The sequence below is a fragment of the Felis catus genome, chromosome D1 (genome assembly GCF_018350175.1).
Source record: "Felis catus isolate Fca126 chromosome D1, F.catus_Fca126_mat1.0, whole genome shotgun sequence".
Taxonomy (NCBI): Eukaryota; Metazoa; Chordata; class Mammalia; order Carnivora; family Felidae; genus Felis; species Felis catus.
In genome coordinates this window covers 109081532-109099690 of record NC_058377.1, presented here as the reverse complement: position 1 = coordinate 109099690, position 18159 = coordinate 109081532, and the positions used below count along the sequence as shown (strand labels likewise).

General features: G+C 62.1%; 3 protein-coding genes and 1 long non-coding RNA gene across 5 annotated transcripts; 1 reads left to right on the top strand and 3 right to left on the bottom strand.

Annotated features, from left to right (window-relative positions):
• Positions 1 to 43: 43 nt before the first annotated feature.
• TMEM151A (transmembrane protein 151A) lies at positions 44 to 5014 on the bottom strand. The gene is made up of 2 exons (XM_023240081.2): positions 4773 to 5014; positions 44 to 2506 (listed from the first exon to the last, which is right to left on the bottom strand). The coding sequence occupies exons 1-2, from the start codon at positions 4845 to 4847 to the stop codon at positions 1181 to 1183; spliced, it is 1401 nt and encodes a 466-aa protein (XP_023095849.1). The 5' UTR covers positions 4848 to 5014; the 3' UTR covers positions 44 to 1180.
• A 2295-nt stretch (positions 5015 to 7309) lies between these two features.
• YIF1A (Yip1 interacting factor homolog A, membrane trafficking protein) lies at positions 7310 to 11560 on the top strand. 2 transcript variants are annotated; one of them, XM_045039575.1, is made up of 8 exons: positions 7310 to 7539; positions 8234 to 8445; positions 8610 to 8714; positions 8852 to 8930; positions 10434 to 10491; positions 10667 to 10822; positions 11165 to 11258; positions 11334 to 11560. In XM_045039575.1, the coding sequence occupies exons 1-8, from the start codon at positions 7509 to 7511 to the stop codon at positions 11355 to 11357; spliced, it is 759 nt and encodes a 252-aa protein (XP_044895510.1). In that variant the 5' UTR covers positions 7310 to 7508; the 3' UTR covers positions 11358 to 11560. The 2 variants fall into 2 exon arrangements, with proteins under 2 accessions (XP_044895510.1, XP_003993715.1); XM_003993666.4 differs by having other exon boundaries at positions 7313 to 7539; positions 11358 to 11560.
• Positions 11561 to 11946: 386 nt separating this feature from the next.
• CNIH2 (cornichon family AMPA receptor auxiliary protein 2) lies at positions 11947 to 17948 on the bottom strand. Its single transcript, XM_023240082.2, has 6 exons — positions 17800 to 17948; positions 13958 to 14026; positions 13453 to 13500; positions 13082 to 13194; positions 12799 to 12942; positions 11947 to 12601 (listed from the first exon to the last, which is right to left on the bottom strand). Exons 1-6 carry the CDS (start codon positions 17878 to 17880, stop codon positions 12574 to 12576), a joined length of 483 nt encoding a protein of 160 aa, XP_023095850.1. The 5' UTR covers positions 17881 to 17948; the 3' UTR covers positions 11947 to 12573.
• LOC123380654 lies at positions 14449 to 16758 on the bottom strand. Its single transcript, XR_006586713.1, has 3 exons — positions 16075 to 16758; positions 15056 to 15242; positions 14449 to 14894 (listed from the first exon to the last, which is right to left on the bottom strand). It is a non-coding gene; the product is annotated as an uncharacterized LOC123380654 (long non-coding RNA).
• Positions 17949 to 18159: the final 211 nt, after the last annotated feature.

Genomic DNA, 18159 nt, shown 5'->3' with positions numbered 1-18159 from the left:
AGTGGCCTTGGACCCACCGCTCAGGAACGCACGTGAGAAGACCTTCCATTTCATACCTTTTATTTTATCTGCATCTTCTCTGCCTCCTCGCCCCCCTCCCCCCACCGGCCCCTCAGAGGGGGTGGAAACCCCATTTGGAAGGGAAGGGACTTCTCTCTCCTCCCTGGAGGAGGGACGGTGTCTCCTGGGCCAGGCCCCACTGATGGGAGAGGCAGGCGCCTCCATGGCCGAGCAGGTGCATCGTCCAAGAGGCTGTGGCCAAGGCCGTGGTCCCTCGGATGCCCCGTGGCCCGGGGCCCCGTGGGTCATCAGGAAGGTGAAGAGCAGAGAAGTCGGGGGTGGGGGCAGTGGGAGGGCCAAGCCCGGGGTGTGTGCGCGTGGCTGGCAGAGGCAGATGTGGACTTCGTGAGGGACAGGGGCCGAGACCAGGGGATGTGGGCTTAAGGTAGGGCCCTGAGAAGGAACCCCGGGTCACAGGGGAGCTGGAGGTGGGGGGAGGGTGTACCAGGGAAAAACTCGGGGCTCGGGGGGGGGGGGACGGGGCTGTGCTCTAAGAACCGGGCTCCCAGTAGAGGGGCTGTGCTGCGGAGTGTGATCAGGGACCGGCCCTCAGCGGAGACCAGAGGGCAGGCAGCGAAGGGCTTGTCAGGGCAGGAGGAGGGGGACTTCGGGCCAGTAGTGGGGCCAAGGCTACGGTGCGGCCCCACGGCCAGCTCCTCCGGTTCGTGGAGGCCAGCCCAACTGGGCATGGCCCCAAACCACCAATTTGTGCTTCTGGGTCGCCCAAGGGCTCCCAGGGCGCCTCGGCCACGTAGGGCGGAGCCCAGAGGCGGCCCTGCGCTGTATGCAACAGCTGTCCCCAGGACTCGTCCCCCATCTCAGGCTCTCTGGAAACTCGCCCCCCGGCCCTGCCCGAGAGGGCCCTAAGCCAGATCACCAGACAGTGCAGGGGTGGAACGTGGCCGTGGGGGGGGGTGGGGGGCGGGAGCCATGCTGGGACAGTTCAGAGACTCAACTTCGGCCGCGCCCTCCGGTCCTTCAGTCTGTTTAAGGGCCTGGCCCCACCCCCACCCCTCGTGCGCTGGTCTGTTTTCCCTCCCGTCTTGGACAACGACCGCTCGGGCGTCGGAGCCCACGGTGGGACGGCGGGGAGGAGGCCGCTCCGGGGACCGCGCGGGTCTCAGAGCGCACCCTGCCCGTCCCCCTGGCAGCCGCCGTCGCCGTGGACGATGAGCACCGGGAAGTAAAGGGCGTCCTCGTAACACGGTGGGCTTTCCAGGGGCTCCGTGTCCTCTGCCCGGCGCCCCAGCGGCCCCCCGCTCAGGCTCCGGAAGACCCCCGGGGTGGCCCGGCCCCCGGCTCCCAGGGAGAGCCGGCTGCGGCTGAAAGGCAGGCGGGGCCCGCTGGGCCGGGCGGGGGGCAGCGAGTTGCTGCTGAGGGAGCGCCGGCAGCGCTGGCAGCCGCGGAGGTAGGCGCCGGCGCCCATGACCACGGCCTCCGAGTAGCTGGGCACCAGCTGCCGGTTGGAGCAGATGTGCCACTCGAGCTCGGTGAAGTCCACCGTGGCCACGCGGGAGAGCGGGGGCCCGCTGGGCACGGCCCCGGGCGGGGGCGAGCCGGCGCCAAAGAGCTTCTCCACCTGGTAGTGCACGTGGGCCGTGCCGTAGGCCGCCACGACGCGCAGCGGCCAGGACAGCGTGGCCGCGGACACCAGCCAGAAGACCCAGGCGCGGGCGTACCAGGGCGGGCTGCGGGGGTCCGCGAAGACCATGAGGGACTCGCGGAAGTCCACGTCCTTCAGGTGCATGCCCTCGCGGGCCTCCAGGTAGTCGTCCAGGCCCTCGTTGGCGCTGAAGAAGCGGGCCCTCTGGGTGAGGTACGAGGCCTCGGCCTCGGCGCTGCCGAAGCTGAAGCACTTGGTGAAGCGCAGCCGCGTGGCCGCGTGGTCGGCCAGGCCCACGAGCTCCTTGGAGACGTCGCGGACGCCGTGGGCCGAGTAGTCAAACTCGCCGCGGGCCGTGCGGCTGTCCGCCCGCTCGTGGTAGACCTGCGTGGTGGTGTAGGCGTCGCCGTTCCGGTAGCGGGTGATCTGGCGGGTGCGCCGCACGTAGTGGTAGCTGGTGGCCTTCCACCAGACGCAGGGCGGCGCCTGCTGCAGCCGGCGGATCAGGGCGAGCACGGTGTTGGCGTCGGTGCGCGGCGCCTGGCACGACCGCACGTGGCAGTGCCAGCACTCGGCCAGGTAGAGGAGGTAGAGGAGGGACACGAAGGCCAGCGGGATGTATAGGTAGCCGTCAGAGCAAGGGCTGGCCGGGTAGGTGGGCGGCGGGCCCCCGGCCCCGCGGGCCAGAGCCGCCTCGGGCCCCAGGACCAGCCGCGGCACCGTGGCCAGGCGACACCAGGCCACCACGGCGCCACAGGCATGGATGAGCAGGGTGAGCAGCAGGCACTTCCAGTGCGACTCGCGGCACAGGGAGCTTCCCAGGGACTGTTTCAAGGGCCGCTGCTGCGGGGCGGAGAGAGGAGAGGCGCGGGTCAGGACGGGGGCCTCGGCCGGCCGCCGCGCCTGGCCCTCGGCCGAAGCCCCGCGAGGGAGGCGGGGCGACGCTCCCCACTCCACGGAGGAGGAAACCGAGGCTCCGAGGGAGCGAGCCCCCTGCTCCGTGCCTCACCCTGCTAGCTCTAACTCGCCGTGGAGCCGCAGGAGTCCAACTCGGGCCCATCTGCCCCGAGCCTGTCCTCTACTGTGCCCCATCATCTCCGCCAGGGGCACCTAGGGACAAGACAGACCCATCTCTGCCAAGAGAAGAAAGGACGCGACTGGCCACTGAGAAAACCGAGCGCCGGTCCCAGCTCTACCCTTAACTTGCTGTGTGGCCGTGGCCACATTCCTGCCCTCGCTGGGCCCCGGTTCCTGGACCTGTTGGCACCCTGTTGGCACGGGAGGCCAGGGCGGCAGCGGTCCTGAGGGGGAAGAGCATGCGCTTTAGAGCCCCACTGCTCAGGAGGCAGTGCCGGCTCCACCACTGACCGTATGACTCGGGCAGGTCCCTCTCTGGACCTCGGTCTCCTCATCTGTAAACTGGGGCGTTTGTGAGGATTCGATGAGATCGTCCGCGTGGCGATCTCAGCCCAGGGTCTGGCCACGGGAATAAATATTATTACTGTTTCCCTGAGACTCCCTCTGGTCCTTTGGTTCCAACTTGGAGACTCGGGAGAAGCTCTTAAGTGAGAAAGAGGAAGAGCTGGGAACGGAGGAGGTGTGAGTCTGGGGGGAGCAGATGGAGCGCGTCCCCCGTCCTCCATCCCTCCATTCCCCATCTGCGCCGAGACCGAGGGGGTGGAACACAGCTGCTGGGCAGCAGGGGCCACTCCCGGGCCCAGAGGGTTTGGCCTGCCTTCCCAGGCGGGGCTGCCCGCCCAGCCCCCACCTCACCTCCAGGGGGCCTGTGGAGACAGAAGTGGGGAGGGGGTGGGGAAAGGAGGGGAAAAAGAAAGAGAAGGGAGAGGTGGCCTGGTGGAGACGGCAGAGGTGGAGTCAAGGGGCCACGTCTCCAAACTCTGGGACCCAAGAGGAGAGGAAACGCCCCCCCCCCTCCGCCCCGCCCAGCCCAGGGTGGCCTGTCCTACCCCGCCAGTCGCCCACCACAGGTACACATCGCCACCACGACCCGCAGGGCCAGTCGGATGCACGCACCCACACCTCCACACCCCCACCGTGTTTGTCACAGCCCCACCAGCCACAGACGTGCGCGCTGCCTGTTCATCCCAGGCACCAGACCCTCCCCAGTGCCCGGGGCACAACCCCTCAAACCGGAACGTGGTGCCCAGGCGCACGCGCTCGCCCACGCACACAGGCACACACCCCACCCAGACCCGCCCACCACAGGACACACACGCAAATACCAATGACACACCGACGGAGGCCCGGCTACACGCCAGACCCTCACCTGACCACAGTGCGCAACCCCCAACCCCACCCCTACTGCCACCTGGCACCCACCCTAGACTCCGCAGAAGAAACCCACCCACGACGGAACACATGCACGCATGACCGCATCGCTCAAGCCAAGGCCCCCGCCGTCACCCGACTTTAGCTCACCCGAGGTGTGAGGGGCGCGGACTAACATTCACACGCCCGCAGGCGCACCACAGCCGCGCAAACACACAGAGCCACTCACCACCTATCACCCCAGCACCCCACACGGGGCTCCAGGCCCCTGCGGACCCTCTTCCTGGCTAGGGCTGAGGAGGGGCCACCCTGGGAGTCCCAGCCAGCAGGATGGGCCCTGTGGCCTCAGCACGGGGAGAGGGAAAAGGGGAACCGGAGGCCTCCCCCTTTCCTCTTTCCCCTCCTCCCTCCGCTCCCTCCCCCAAGTCCCGGCCACCGCTGCTGCATTGCAGGCGCCGCCCGGGCACCTCGTGAGCCGCTGGGCTGGGCCGGGGGCCTGACCCCGGGGCCTTGGGGGTGAGGGGCAGCGCTGCGGAAGGAGGGCGCGCAGGAGCCGGGCGCTGACGTCACAGGAGGGCGGGGGGCGGGAAGAAGGGGCGCCCGGGGTTGGAATCGCCCCCTCCTCCCTTTGCAGCCGCCCCACCCCGACCCCCACGCGAGCCCCTAGCCTCGCAGGGCGCCGGCTACCCTAATGACGTCATTGGCAACAGGGGTTTGGGGACTTCCCTCCTCGGCTCCTGTCCTGGGGTTGGCCCCTTCCCTTGTCCCCCTCACCCTGTTCCAGCCCCGGCTCCGGTCCCCCAACACACAGCGGCCGTACCTCCTCCCGCAGCGGCTCGCCGTCCGGGATGAACGCGGGCACCTCCCCGCTGTCTCCTCCGCCGCCCTCGGGCATGGTGTCCTGGCTGCTTGGGCGGCCCGGGCCCGGGCCCCGGGCATGATAGGGGGGAGCGCAGAGGGCTGCGGCGCGGCCCCGAGGGCGTCCGCTCGGCTCGGCGGCCGCACAGGGAGTGCGCGGAGCTCGAGCTCGAGCGCGGTGGCGGCGGCAGCGTTGGCGGCCGCGGTGCCCGGCGCCCCGCCCTCCGCTGACCCCGCCCCCGCGGCACCCGCGGCGCCGCCGGCAGCGCCTGGCACCGGCGGGCGCTGCCTCCGCCCCCGAGAACCCCAGTCTGGCGGACCCAAGCTTGGGTTCCCCTCCCGCCGCGCTGGCGCTTGCGACCTTGGCCGAGTCCTTGCTCTCAGAGCCTGTTTCCCCTGCTGTGAAATGAGGACAGGGAATCTCAAAGATGGGTAATACCCCCCGCGGTCCCGTCTCTGAGGTGTAGGCCCAAGCCTAAGCCCACCTGGACCCCACCCCGGAAGCCTTGCGTGTAGGGGAGAAAGCGGTTACAACCCAGAAAGGTGAGAGACGCCTCATTTGCTGGCCCGAGGTGCGGGCTTCACGTAGAGCAGGCAGGTTGCGCAGGCCAGGACACCCAGGGCCCCAAGCTTCGTGACCTTGGGCCTGCACTTTTCACCTCAGCCTCCGTTTTCCCATCTGAGAAATGGGAGTAGAAAGGTGCACAAGCATTCATCATGACGTACAGGGGAATGGGATCTGTCCTTCATGGGAGGACACCCTCATTCCACGTGGTGGCCCCAGTGTTGTTCCCTGGCCCTCAGGGGCCTCAGCCCATCTGCCTCTGGGTCTGGACCTAGCCCTCAAGGTAGACAATCAGTTGGTGGGACACAGGGAACTGCAATGCTAGGTTGGGGTGCTTTTCGACTTTATTTTATTTTTATTTTTATTTTTTGCAAAGGGAACTCAAAGACCATTCAGTTTAATATCCCTACCCATTTGAAGATGAGGTAATTGAAATGGTCGAGAGAGTAAAGGACTGACCCAGGGCTACATTTATTTATTGATTATTTATTTATTGGGCACAGATGTTTATTGGATATCTTCTATATCCAAGTACTGCGCTTGGCACTGTGAAGACAAGGGTAGGAGTGGAGAAAGACACAGGCCCTGTCCTAATGGAATTTACATACAGGGCAAAGTGGTGTTCCCAGAGGGAGCCTAGAACTCGGCCTCCAGGTTCAACCCCCAGCCAGGTCATTCCTCTGTTCCCTTTGTCTCTCTGAGACACAAGTCAAACTGATTCTTAAAGGATAACTAGACTTTCGACAAATGGATATGAGGAGGAAGGGCATCCCAGGTGGAGGGGACTTTTGAGCAAAGACACTGCGATTAGACCACGTGGGTTGTGTTCAGAGAGTAGGAGAGTAACCTGGTGTAACCAGACACTGGCTAGTTAACTAGAGGCAGATCGCAGAGGACCTGATTTTGCTCTCTAGAAAGTGGTGGCTGAAAGTGTGTGAGAGAGGCCCCTGAAGACTGTTGCCGAGGAGGGTGCGAGTGGTCAGAAACTGGGCGGAGAGAAAGGAAACCCCAGCTTCACTTTAAGATGGGCGGCAAGGGCAGCAATGACTCAGGAGTATCAGCTGCAGCTTCAGGAGGTGGATCAGCACACCTCCACCCCCTAAATCGGCTGGACCACGGGAGAGTTGACGGGCCAGGACTGGTGCAGGATCCTGTCCCAACGAACGATACCATCCAATCTCTGGGACTTCAGACCTTCTGGATTTTTCAATATTTGTAATGTACGTGTGTCTCAAGAGCCCAGACCCTCAATCAAGAGCTCAGACCCAATCTCTGGGACTTCAGACCTTCTGGCATTTTCAATATTTGTAGTGTGTACGTGTGTCTCGAGAGCAGCAGGGTCCCGGGGTCTGCAGCATAGCCGTCAGTGGCTGTGGGATATTTCAGCACCGGACAACGGACAGCACCCGCGCGGGAAGGAGGGGTGGGAGCGGGGGGAGGAGCCAGCTTCCGGGGCTCGCTTGGCCGCGCTGTCACTACCCGGCGCGGCCTCCTACTAACACCTCGCGGGTTGCCTGGGCTCCGCTCCAGGGCTGGGGGGAGTATGGAGGACGGGAGAGGAAAGAGAGCATTGAGAGGGAGAGGCAGGAGCCCCGAGGGGTGGGACTTGCTAGAACCCCACCGACCCATCCCCTCCTGGAGTACATCCGGCGAGCGAAACTTGGTTCCCGGACTCCCGCCTCCTCCAGGTCTCCAACCGGTGTAGTCGTGGCAGGGCGAGCGTCAAGTGCCCCACTGCGCAGGCGCGGAAATAATTCTCAACACCCTCTTACTTTAACCCAACTATTGGCTGTTCTGGGCACAAACTAGCAAACGCAACATCCAATCCGAGAGTGCCTCGAATTGCTCCGCCTATCCTCCTCCCGGAAGTTGACTACTGCCGAATCCAATTCAGCGAGGCCGCGCCAGCAGCCAATTGGGAGAAGGGAGGGGCGAGTTGGCGCCGCCGAGGAGCCAATGGCAGGCGACGGAGGATAACGCTGCGGACATGGCGGCTGTGGTCGAAGAGCTCGCGGACGTGTCGGGCTTCTCCATAACCTCAGTCGGTGCCCAGGGTGCGGAGCTGCTGCCTTATTAGTATTCTCACCCACGAGGCGGCGCAGCGGGCCCCTGGGGAGAGCCAGCATCGCGGCCATGGCTTATCACTCGGGATACGGAGCCCACGGTGCGTGGGGCGCGGGGCGGGTGGGACGCGGCCCGACCGGCCGGAGGAGGGTCGGCGGCGCGGCCCTCTCACCCCGAGGGAGAGGGGCAGCCGTGACCGCTCCCCAGGGCGGCGGGTGTCTTTCGGGTTTTCGCCCTGCGCGACTCAGCAACGCGTCCCGGACTTCGCCCTCTCGGCCCAATCCCGAGATCGGGCGGTGACAGCACAGCTGGATTGCCCATGCTAGACCAGCACAAACGGAGTCTGCCTCCAGAACTTTCTTTACCTGTCATGACCCTGGTAGGGGCCCTCACCACTGCCCAGGGCCTTTGGGTACTCAGCTGTCTTCTTTCCCACGCTTGTTTATGCGGGATGCCTTCCCAGTTATCTTCTCCACCTAGTAAACTTCTACTCACTCTCCCAAGGCTCAATTCAGAGATCACTTCCCTTGAGAAGACCCCCAGAAGCCCCCAGGTGGGCAACCACTTCCAGGTGCTGCCTTAGCTCTTTCTTTGCCTACATTTAACACCTCTGGGAAAGGGTCCTTCTTCAAAGTTCTTTCTGGATTACCTATCCCCATCCAGCATGTATTTCACTAACTGATTGCTTGGTGCCCCCAGGACCCATACAGGGCTGCGCAGTCTGGGGAGGGGGTGGTGGTTTGGGCTCATGCTTGGTATTCCTGTCACCTACTCTAGTACCTACAAACCCACAGGCTCCAAGCACAGGGCCCGGGCAGCTCCAGATCCCCCTCCCCTCTTCGATGACACAAGCGGTGGTTACTCCAGCCAGCCAGGGGGATACCCAGCCCCAGGAGCCGACGTGGCCTTCAATGTCAACCACTTGCTTGGGGACCCCATGGCCAACGTGGCTATGGCCTATGGCAGCTCCATCGCATCCCATGGGAAGGACATGGTGCACAAGGAGGTGTGGCCTGCCCCCAGGGCAAGGGTGGCAAGATTTCTGACCAGGGCTGGGGCATCACGGGATCCCACCTAATTGTCACAGCAGCCCTCAGGGAAGGAGCACACCCTGGAGCACCCTGAGGTTTGGTGTGCAGCTTGCCCACAGCCTCCTCTCTCCTCTCCCAGCTGCACCGTTTTGTGTCTGTGAACAAACTCAAGTATTTTTTTGCTGTGGACACAGCCTATGTGGCCAAGAAGTTGGGGCTCCTGGTCTTCCCCTACACACACCAGGTGAGCTGCCTACCAGGTGAACTGGCGGGGGCCCTGTGCCTCCCTCATCCTTTCCCAGAGTTTGGCCCCCAGACCTCAACGCCCTTTCTTCTCTTCTCATCTTGTACTCCTGACCTGGCCGCCGCCGCTGCCGCCAGAACTGGGAAGTGCAGTACAGTCGCGACACGCCTCTACCACCACGGCAAGATCTCAACGCCCCTGACCTCTATATCCCCAGTGAGTCTTCTTTGACCTGGGCTGGGAGTTGTGGGGGGACCTGTGCCTCGAGGCACCAGTGAGAAGAGAGAGGCTCACGCGTTGATTCAGCGTCTGCTTTTGGTGCTTTTGTGTGTGGCGGTTGCTAGACGCCAGGTAGGCGAGAGTAGGGGGACCAGTGAGGAATTTCCTGGCTGTGCCTTCAGTGCCCTCAGGGTGTTCCCTTTGGAGACCTTCTTGCCTCTTGACTGGGACCATGTCCCTCTCCAGCCTGGAGCTCTGGGTTTAGACCTGGCCCTGCAACTTCCAGCTATGGGACCTCAGGCTGGCTACTTTTATTCTTCCGGAAACCAGGAATAACAACAGTCTCTACCACAAAGGATTGCGGTGGAGCTTCAGTGAGGTGATGTGTGCTCAGCAGGAAGCACACTTTAAATCATTACTGTCATTGTTGTTACTTACCCCCCAAGTCCTGCTCCAACATTTCCTCCTCTGAGGAAGTGATCACTCCCTTCTGGGCTCCCATAACCGCCCGTCCACCTGGCACATGGCACGGGGTCAGGCCGCCCACGTTGTATAGCGGCTGGCAGACTCTGCATTTGACTCCTCTCTGTCCCGGGGCCTGTACAAGGCGAAGCCCGTGGTGGGTACCCTAGAGTAGGGGTGAGTGTGCCCGGGTCAGCCCTCAGAGGGGTTGCTAGGGCAGCCAGTGCTAGTGAGGGCAGCCAGTCAGCCCAGTTGCTCTGGGAGGGCCACAGCTTCTTCCATCCTTCATTCCATTTTCTCTCAGAGCCACCTGGTAAGGCAGGACCTGCCATCTCTGTTTTCCATGTTGAAGCCAAGGATCAGAGAGACTCGAATCTCTTTGAAGCCACGTAGCTTATAGGTGATAGAGCTGGCTCCTGACTCCAGACCCTGTGCCCTTTGGTGGGCACATCAGTTCTGGTGCTTCAGGGGGCAGGGAACAGGGCTGAGGAGTTACAGTTGCTGTGAAAGCCCAGCTCCCACTGGCTCTGAGCTTTTGTGCAAACAGCAGAGGTAAACCCGGAGCCCTCTATGTTGGCAGGATGGCCAGAGCCATAGCCAGTGCCAATGGCCAGACGTAAGGAGAAGTCATCCTCATGGCCTGGACTCCAGGAACAGCCCGAGTTGTCGTCAAGCCTGTATTTTGGTTCTATAGTCTTGTGTGAGATCAGTTTGGCCCCTGCCAGCTCATCTAGGATTAGCAATGGCCTTGGCCTGTGGTGTAGTTAGAGTCACAGCAGGAAGCTGGTAAATTTCCTAGCACAGGGATAGGGAAGGAGGTAGCTTGGTGGTCCTGAGAGAAGGGTCAGGTAGCATTTACACAGGGAGAGAGAGCTGAGCAGGCAGGGTATTGGGGAGCTGACTATGGAGGCTGAGCATGAGGGGATATGCAGGGAAGGAAGTATAGGGAGAGTGGGGAGTGTAAATGGCCTCAAATACCTAGTTAGGGGGTTCTGATTGAGGAAAACAGGCTGACGGCATCTCTCTGGCTCTTGGCAGCAATGGCCTTCATCACCTACGTGCTGTTGGCTGGGATGGCACTGGGCATTCAGAAAAGGTCAGTGCCAAGGCCCTCCTCCGTTCCTACCAGCTTTCCCTCCTGACTGCTCTCCTCACCTCCCCAGGGGACCTGTGGCAGGTCCTAAGCCCACCCCATGTCCTCAGGCTCAACCTGCCAAACAGGATGGCTGGTGTCTGAACTCACCCCCACCCCCACCCCTACGTGGCCACAGGTTCTCCCCAGAAGTGCTGGGCCTGTGTGCAAGCACGGCGCTGGTGTGGGTCGTGATGGAGGTGCTAGCCCTGCTCCTGGGCGTCTACCTGGCCACCGTGCGCAGTGACCTGAGCACCTTCCACCTGCTAGCCTACAGCGGCTACAAATATGTGGGGTGAGTACCCCTGCACTCTTCTGCACTCGTCTCGGAAACTGTGTACCGTTGTTAGATCAAGAATGTATGGAGAGCCACTCCGGGAACACAGGGGAGAAGGGCCTTGAGCTGGGGTCGTGAAGGATGTCTCAGATCCAGGTGCTAGGGCTGAGTCCTAGGCCTGCTAGATTCATTTTGAGTCTAGGACCCTGTGGGGATAGATTGGAGATAAAGGGCCCCAGAGGTGGTGGTCAGGGTCTAGGCTGGGTGGTGGGGCCGGTCTCAGGCCTGGATCCTTGGAAGGTCTCCAGCATCTTCTTTCTCCTCTCCCCCCACCCCTCCCAACACCCCACACCCCTGCAGGATGATCCTCAGTGTGCTCACAGGGCTGCTTTTCGGCAGCGATGGCTACTATGTGGCACTGGCCTGGACTTCGTCTTCACTCATGTACTTCATCGTGAGTCTGGGGCTGCCCCTCCCGCCTCTTCCCCCGGGGTTGGAGCTGGGGCCGAGCCTCCCCATCCTGGCACAGCTTCAGTTCTCTCCTTTCTTCTAGGTGCGCTCTTTGCGAACAGCAGCCCTGGGCCCCGACACTATGGGGGGCCCAGCTCCCCGGCAGCGTCTCCAGCTCTACCTGACTCTGGGAGCTGCAGCCTTCCAGCCCCTCATCATATACTGGCTGACCTTCCACCTGGTCCGGTGACCTTTGGCTCCCACTGGCACTGATTTTTCCATACATTGAAGATTTGATTTCCTTGATTGTATTTGACCCTTGTTCCTGGGGCCTGAGGTGGTGGTGGTGGTGGGAGGGGGGGGTGGTCTCCATTGCCCAGGGTTTATCAGGCTCTAGGGACCCAGGGGAGGGCTTCCTGGAGTTGGTGGTCTTGATACTGCTTTGAAAGGCAGATGGAAGGGTTTTAGCAGCAATAGCTGTTTGGCCGTGACGAGGAAAGTGAGGACAGAAGGGAGCAGCTGCCAAGGAGACCTCGAAGGCCTCTCTGATCCATCTGAGGGGGTCCCTGGAGGGTTCGATGGGCCAGTGGTTTGAGCCTCTGTCCTGAGGATTTAGCTCAGGGCTGTCCCCTATAAGTCCCTTTGCCCCCATGTCCTCTTCAAGCCTTTCAGGAGCAGAACTGGGGCCCACGTGTTTGCAGTAGTTTATTCATATTTTGTCACAAATGGCCGGGGAGGGGGTGCCGGACTCCTCCAGGCAACATAGAAAATAGGTCCAAGAGACAGGACAGGCTGGGGTTGGGGCAAGTGGGAATGGGGAAGGGGGAGATCTGGGGAGAGAGCCTGGGGGAGGGGAGAGGGCAGACTAGGGGTGGGGCTGCCCCCCTGCTGAGCCTGCTCATTCCCGGTGTGGGTACCCCCCCACCTGCAGGGGGAGCCTCAGGGTGGGGGTGGAGGGGGGTGGCCTAGAACTTCCAGGGTCAAGCCCTGCCCCTTGGCAGGGCCCGTGTCCATCCCCCCCCCCACCGAAGTGGACAAGGCTGGAGGTTCCACCCCTTCCAAGACTGACTGCCATGCCTACAGGCTGGCAGAGGAGCCCCTGCCCCTATTTAGAGCTCTGCCCAGCCCTAGTCCAAGGGGAGGGGGCTCTGAAGGCGGGAGGTCCCCGCAGCAGCAGTTTGGGGGGGGCGTGGAGAGGAGGCTGGGGGCACCAGTGCCCCCTCCCTCCCTGGGGCTGAGGCCTCTGCGGCCGAGGGGCAGGGCTGGGGGTGCACAGGCGTCCGGTCCATTCTGGGCTTGCTCCCTGGCCGGCTTCCCCCTTAGAAACTCACCAACGTATAAACCATACTGTGGGGAGATGAGGCAATGAGCCAAATCCTGAGTAGGCCCAGCTACTGGCCACCCCCCCATCATACCCTGGGCTGCCCTCGGTCCTCAAGGGAAAAAGGCAGAAACTTGGGGCCCAACCACCCCTAGGATTGGAAGCATGGGACCTAGAGCATCCCTTCCCTGACTTCTGACTGCCATGAGCAGGGCCTCCTCACCTGTACAGGTAATAGAAGAAGGAGAGCAGGTAGAAGGCGAGTTTGCACCAGGACTCCTTCTGGCAGTAGTTGAGGATGTCAGCATTCATGATGGAGACCGCATCATACATGACCTCGGAGCCATCCGCAGGACGATGGAAGTACCTGGGGTGAAGGAGGGGCCTGAGCGCCCACCATCAAAGCGTCCACCCCCATCTTGCCCCTGCTTCTCCACCTCACTCCCCCACGCCCCACCAGGACAGTTTCCAGAGGTGGGAGAGGAGGGGGATGTTGAGGTCCTCACCTCCAGAGGTGGTAGAAGAGGAGGGGGATGTTGAGGCCCAGGGTCACCCACTCTGCTGCACACAGAAACATCAGACAGAAGAGGCCGTGGATGGAGTATTCTGGGACCACCAGCTGGGGAGGGAGGATGAGAGGTCAGCTGCCCGGTGCCAGGACAGACCCCAGCTTCAAGGGCACAGAGGGGAGCTGGGATTCGGGAGGTGCCCCCTTCCCCACCGTGACCTCGGGATTAAAGGGGTCTCTAGCCTCCCACTCCCTCCCGGTGGCAGAGCTGATCAAGCAGGTCCCAGAGGGGTAAGGCCCTGGTGCGGGTCACAGGAGAGTAGGGCTGAGCTGGGCTAGAAGCCTCCTGCTACCAGCCCTGACACTGACCTTCCTCAGGAGGCAGCAGATGCGTTCGATGTTTTTTAAACGCTCGCGCTGTAGGGGGAGGAAAAGGCCGCCATGGGGGAGGCGGAGGAGCGGGCAATAGGGCCCCCCCCCCGGGGTGCCCCCCCCCCCCCCCACCGCCGTCCCTACGTCCCCACGTCCCCACGTCCCCGGCCGACCTGCACGTGGCCGCCAGGGGGCGCCAGAGCAGCTTGCGGCAGGACAGCAGCCGCGCCGTCCCCATGGCAACCGTCGCCATGGAGGGACCTTCACCCGCGTCTCCACGGCAACGGCCCAGAGCCTGGCAACGGCCGCTCCGCCAGGAGGAACCCGAGCCCTGAGCCCGCGCCAGGTGTTTGCTGGGGGCGGGGACAGACAGGAAGGGGCACAGCCGCCGGTCCCCCCCTCACACCCCCTTCTTCCCGTTCCCCACCCACCCCCCTTCGCCTGCGACAGATGGAAAGACAGACGGACGGACACACCTCAGCACAGCACATGTATCACTTACTGCCCGCGCTGGGTTCCCCTGATCGATGGGGTTCTTGAAGTCGGTCCGCAGCTCGTCAAAGGCTATGATCTGGGAGAGGGGCGCGTGCCCGTCAGGGCAGGGGCAACAGTTTATGAGTCCCCCACCCACCCTTCTGTGGGATAGGAATTCACACATGGGGACTGGACCAGATGGAAGCTTGCTGCACAGGTGGAGAAACTGAGGCTGAGGGAAGGGCAGGGCCTGGCTCAAGGTCACACAACAGTCTGGAATGGAGTCCTAGTGTGGTAATGCCCAAGTGTGCTAATGCCATGTTCACGATGCCTCCACCCAAAACATTCCAAGAGATGGTGTCTTAATCTGCCCCGTGCTGACCACTGGGGCCCCAGAAGCCTGGGGCACAGCCCTTGCTTGAGAGGACCTCATATGCTTGGGAGGACTGTGAACTATATTCCAGGGTGATCAGGACTACTGGGGTGCTTGGTCCAGCGTTAGAAGCGATGGGGGTGGGGGGGTGGGGTGGGGTGGGGTGGTCAGGCTGGACTCGGAGTGGGTGTTCGGTGAACAAATGGGGGAAGGGAGTCCAAACACCAGGGACAGCAGGTACAAAGGCAGAAGGTTGAAAGACTAAGGAACATTCAGGAAGCTGCAGATTTCATGGGGCCAGAGTGAAAAGTGGGAAGGAAGATGGGAATGTGAGAGATGGGCTGCAGATGCTGTAAGCTCAGGCCAGATGTTTGGACTTTCATTCTAAAAGTAATGGGAGCCATTGAGGGGTATAAAGCAGCAGAGGAGGGCGGTCAGGCTAATGTTTTAGGATAGATGAAGCAGGAGGTACACACTGGCTAACAGTCCCACCAAGACACACATGACGCTTACTCTATGCCAGCAGCTTCATGTTTACTAACTCATTTAATGCTTGCAACAACCTGATGACGTAGGTACTGCCATATCCATTCTGCAGATAAAGAAACTGAGACTGGTTAAGTGACTTGTCCAAGGCTACACATAGCTAGTCAGTGGGTAAGAATGGATTCTAACCCAGACTCCAGAGTTAAAATTCTTAACTGCTTAGGCCAGGCCAGAGAACTGTTGGGGGTGGGTGGGGGGAGGACTCACGTTGATAGTGATCTGAGTGAGGAGAATGGCAGTGAGGGTGGAGAGGTGTGGACGGATTCCAGAGCTATTTAGAAGCCAGACTCCAGAGGGCTTGAATGGCAGCGGAGTGGAGGCAGAGGGGCCCAAGTTGCCTTTGGGTGTTCGGGCATCTGGTAGATGGCAGTGTCCTCATTGGGATGGGGAACTCCTGGGAGGAACAGGTGTTTGAGGGGATGATGGGACAGACCTGGGTGGGGGGGGGTGGGGGGTGGGGGGGTGCAGCTAGCATGGGAAGAGGTCTGGAAGAAAAGCCTTCTGAGATCCCCTCCTCTCAGCACCAGCCCTAGGACGAGGCACGCACAGGGCCCACACCCCCAAGCATCTCAGACCCCAGACGGCTTGGAGGGAGAGAACATGGGCTTCCTGGAGGGAGCTGGGCCATCTGGAGCAGCACCCCTCTCCCCATGAACTCTGGGCAGCCACCTGCCCGCCAGACACAGCAACGGGGTCCAGCAGGGAGCGGAAGGGTGCCGTCTGTCTGCCCCAGAGCTGGCACCACCAGCAGGCAGCGGGTGTCATGCCTCCCACCCCCCAGGCTGCCTGGCGCTGACTCAGCCCCCTGGAACAAACAATCCCCCACGATGACAGCTGACACACGTCAGTCACCATCAGGGATGCCTAGCAACCAGTGGGGACTGGGTCAGGGTCTGGGGTGGGATCTGGGGTCCTGCCCTGGAAGTTTCTAGTTCTTACCAATTTGGATTCAGGACGACACCTCCTATGCCCATCCCCCAACTCCCTTAGTAGGACATGTTCTGGGCACTATGATGTATATACGACAAACCCATTTTGCCCACAAGGAAACAAACAGACTCAGCATGGGTGACTTGCTAAGACCACCCAATTAAATAGTTAAGTGAACACAGTGCTTGACACATAATAGGTGCTCAATAAATATTTGTTGAGCCCTTTCCCCCAGCCTAGGAGCCCCACAAGGGCAAAGCCTGAGTCTTATTCATCCTTGACTCCCCCACAGCTACCTAGAGCCTGGTTGTCTCAATGCTTCCTATTGACACAGGTGTGTTGAATGGAGGGCTGCTCCGAGTGGTCCCTAAGGATAGGGACCACCAGAGGGTCTGCGGGAGGCCTCTGGGTGGGCAGGGGTGTGGAAAGGGGCTTCTTGAATTCCAGGAAACTTTCTCCCAGGAGCTGTTTGGCTCTGTGTTCCCAGCCTGCGACCCTCAATTTCTTCCAGTCTACAGGACCCCAGCCCTCCTGTCCCCAGACCACACATAGGATTGTCCACTGCCCTGGAATGAGATAGGAGAGATCGAGATGGAAGGGGGGGGGGGGGTGTGGTATGGAGGCAGAGAAAGAGGAAGATAAGAAAAAGCAACTAAGAGACCCACAGAATGAGAGAGAGAGAGAGGCACAAAGCCAGGCTTAAGGCTGGAGATGGGGGGTGGTGCATGTTGTAAAGTGCCTGTAGGGCCTCACTCCTCACACAGGAAGGGTGCAGAGTCCACAGAATCCTGATGTCAAGGAGACAGGCAGCTGCAGGGCAAGGGGGATTGTGAAGGGAGAGCTTGGTCAAGGGCCAGGGAGGATCCGGGGCCAGGCAGCAGGTCCCAGGAAAAGAGAGAGGAAGTGGGGAGACCAGGAAGGAAGCAGGTGAGGTGTGAGGAGGAAGCGATAGGAAGGAAAGAAGGGGATATGGGGGGGGGGGGAGACTGGAGAGGGTGAGGGAATCCCCCTAGAGAGGATGGAGATGGGGAAGATATGTCTTGGTCATGGGAGCAGAGGATGCCGAGATGGACGGGCCAGCGCTGACCGAGACGGGCAGTCCTCACTGAGGGGATCGGGGTGGGGGCCAAAACCTCCGAGGACTGGAGGAGGGAGGGTGGTCAAGGGCCCCAAGCAATGAGCTGGAGGCTGAGTGATCGTTCTTGGTGAGAGGAAGGCAGCCAGGCAGAGAGGGCTGCTGAGGAGAGGGCCCCAGACAGAATGAGGGAGAGGGACTCTCTCTAAGGGGAGGTGATTAGGATAAAGGATGAGAAATGGACATTCTGAAAGATCAGGTGTGAAGCCACACCAGAGTGAGAGACAGACCGAAGGGGACACGCTAGACAAAGGGGAAAGTGGGCAGGAAGAGGAGGGGAAAAGGAGAAGTGGGGAGGAAACCTGCTGAGAGGGAGCCGGTAAAGGAGGGGGCAGGGAAGCCCGAGGGGAGCTGGTGGTGGGGACTAGGTCTCTGGGGCCGCTTAGAGCCCATCGCAGCCGGGTCAGGGAGGGGAGTGAGAGGGAAAGGGTTAACAGGCTCTGCGATCTGTGGGTCCTGTAAACAGATGCAGTTGCCATGGCAACCGGCTCCATCACTCCTGGCTGGAAAAACCCACAAAGGGGGGGCAAGCAGACAGACAAACTGCCCGACAGACAAACGGGGGCGACTGGATTCGGGGGTAGGAGAGAAGGGAGCAAGAATCCCAGAATTCTGCCCCACTCCCCAAGACGGCATGAGGCAGGGGAAGGGGGTCAGAGACCAACTGACATACCCACAGACAGGCGGGGGCGGCGGAGGAAGGGGGCTCCGGGAAGGAAGCCGACGACGGGAGGGGGTGTTCATGGGGGCGAACAGAAGCCGACCAGAGGGGGATAGAGGAGACGAGGCTCCAAGTTTCCCCAGGCCCTGAGCCCATCCTCCCGGACCCTCCCGCTCTGTGCGCCCCCGGCCCCCCACCCCGCCCCCAGCCCCAGCCCGGCCTTACGTGCCAGATGACAAAGAAGATGAGGGAGGCGCACAGCACCAGGGTGAGCATGTAGCAGAACGCGGCGAAGGTGAACGCCATGGCCCCCGCGCCGGGCGGCGGCCCGGGGGGCGCCAGCGCGGGGCCCGGGCGCAAGGGGACGCCCCCCGGTCCGCGTTTAGGGCCGGCCGGGCATGGCCCGCAGGCCTCGGGGGACGCGGGCGGCGCGGCCGGGACCGGGGCCGCGGGGCCGTGGGGCGCGCGGGGCGCGGGCCGGTGGGCTCTGGGGGCGCGTCCGCTGCCGGCTGCCCGGGCCCCGATCGCTCATCCTGCGATCCCTCGCCCGCGGCTCCCTCGCTCTCCAGCCCGCGAAGCCGGCGG

What these genes read in the sequence shown, in the direction of transcription:
- YIF1A (XM_003993666.4), top strand. Translation starts at nt 7,509, where the DNA reads ATGGCTTATCACTCGGGATACGGAGCCCACG. An exon ending in CCCTGACCTCTATATCCCCA is followed by an intron (nt 8,931 to 10,433) that starts GTGAGTCTTCTT and finishes GGCTCTTGGCAG; the next exon opens with CAATGGCCTTCATCACCTAC. An exon ending in CTTCACTCATGTACTTCATC is followed by an intron (nt 11,259 to 11,357) that starts GTGAGTCTGGGG and finishes CCTTTCTTCTAG; the next exon opens with GTGCGCTCTTTGCGAACAGC.
- CNIH2 (XM_023240082.2), bottom strand. Translation starts at nt 17,880, where the DNA reads ATGGCGTTCACCTTCGCCGCGTTCTGCTACATGCTCACCCTGGTGCTG. An exon ending in TCTGCTGCCTCCTGAGGAAG is followed by an intron (nt 13,195 to 13,452) that starts GTCAGTGTCAGG and finishes CTCCCTCCCCAG; the next exon opens with CTGGTGGTCCCAGAATACTC. An exon ending in TTCTTCTATTACCTGTACAG is followed by an intron (nt 12,602 to 12,798) that starts GTGAGGAGGCCC and finishes ATCTCCCCACAG; the next exon opens with TATGGTTTATACGTTGGTGA.
- TMEM151A (XM_023240081.2), bottom strand. Translation starts at nt 4,847, where the DNA reads ATGCCCGAGGGCGGCGGAGGAGACAGCGGGGAGGTGCCCGCGTTCATC. An exon ending in GCGAGCCGCTGCGGGAGGAG is followed by an intron (nt 2,507 to 4,772) that starts GTACGGCCGCTG and finishes TCCGCCCCGCAG; the next exon opens with CAGCGGCCCTTGAAACAGTC.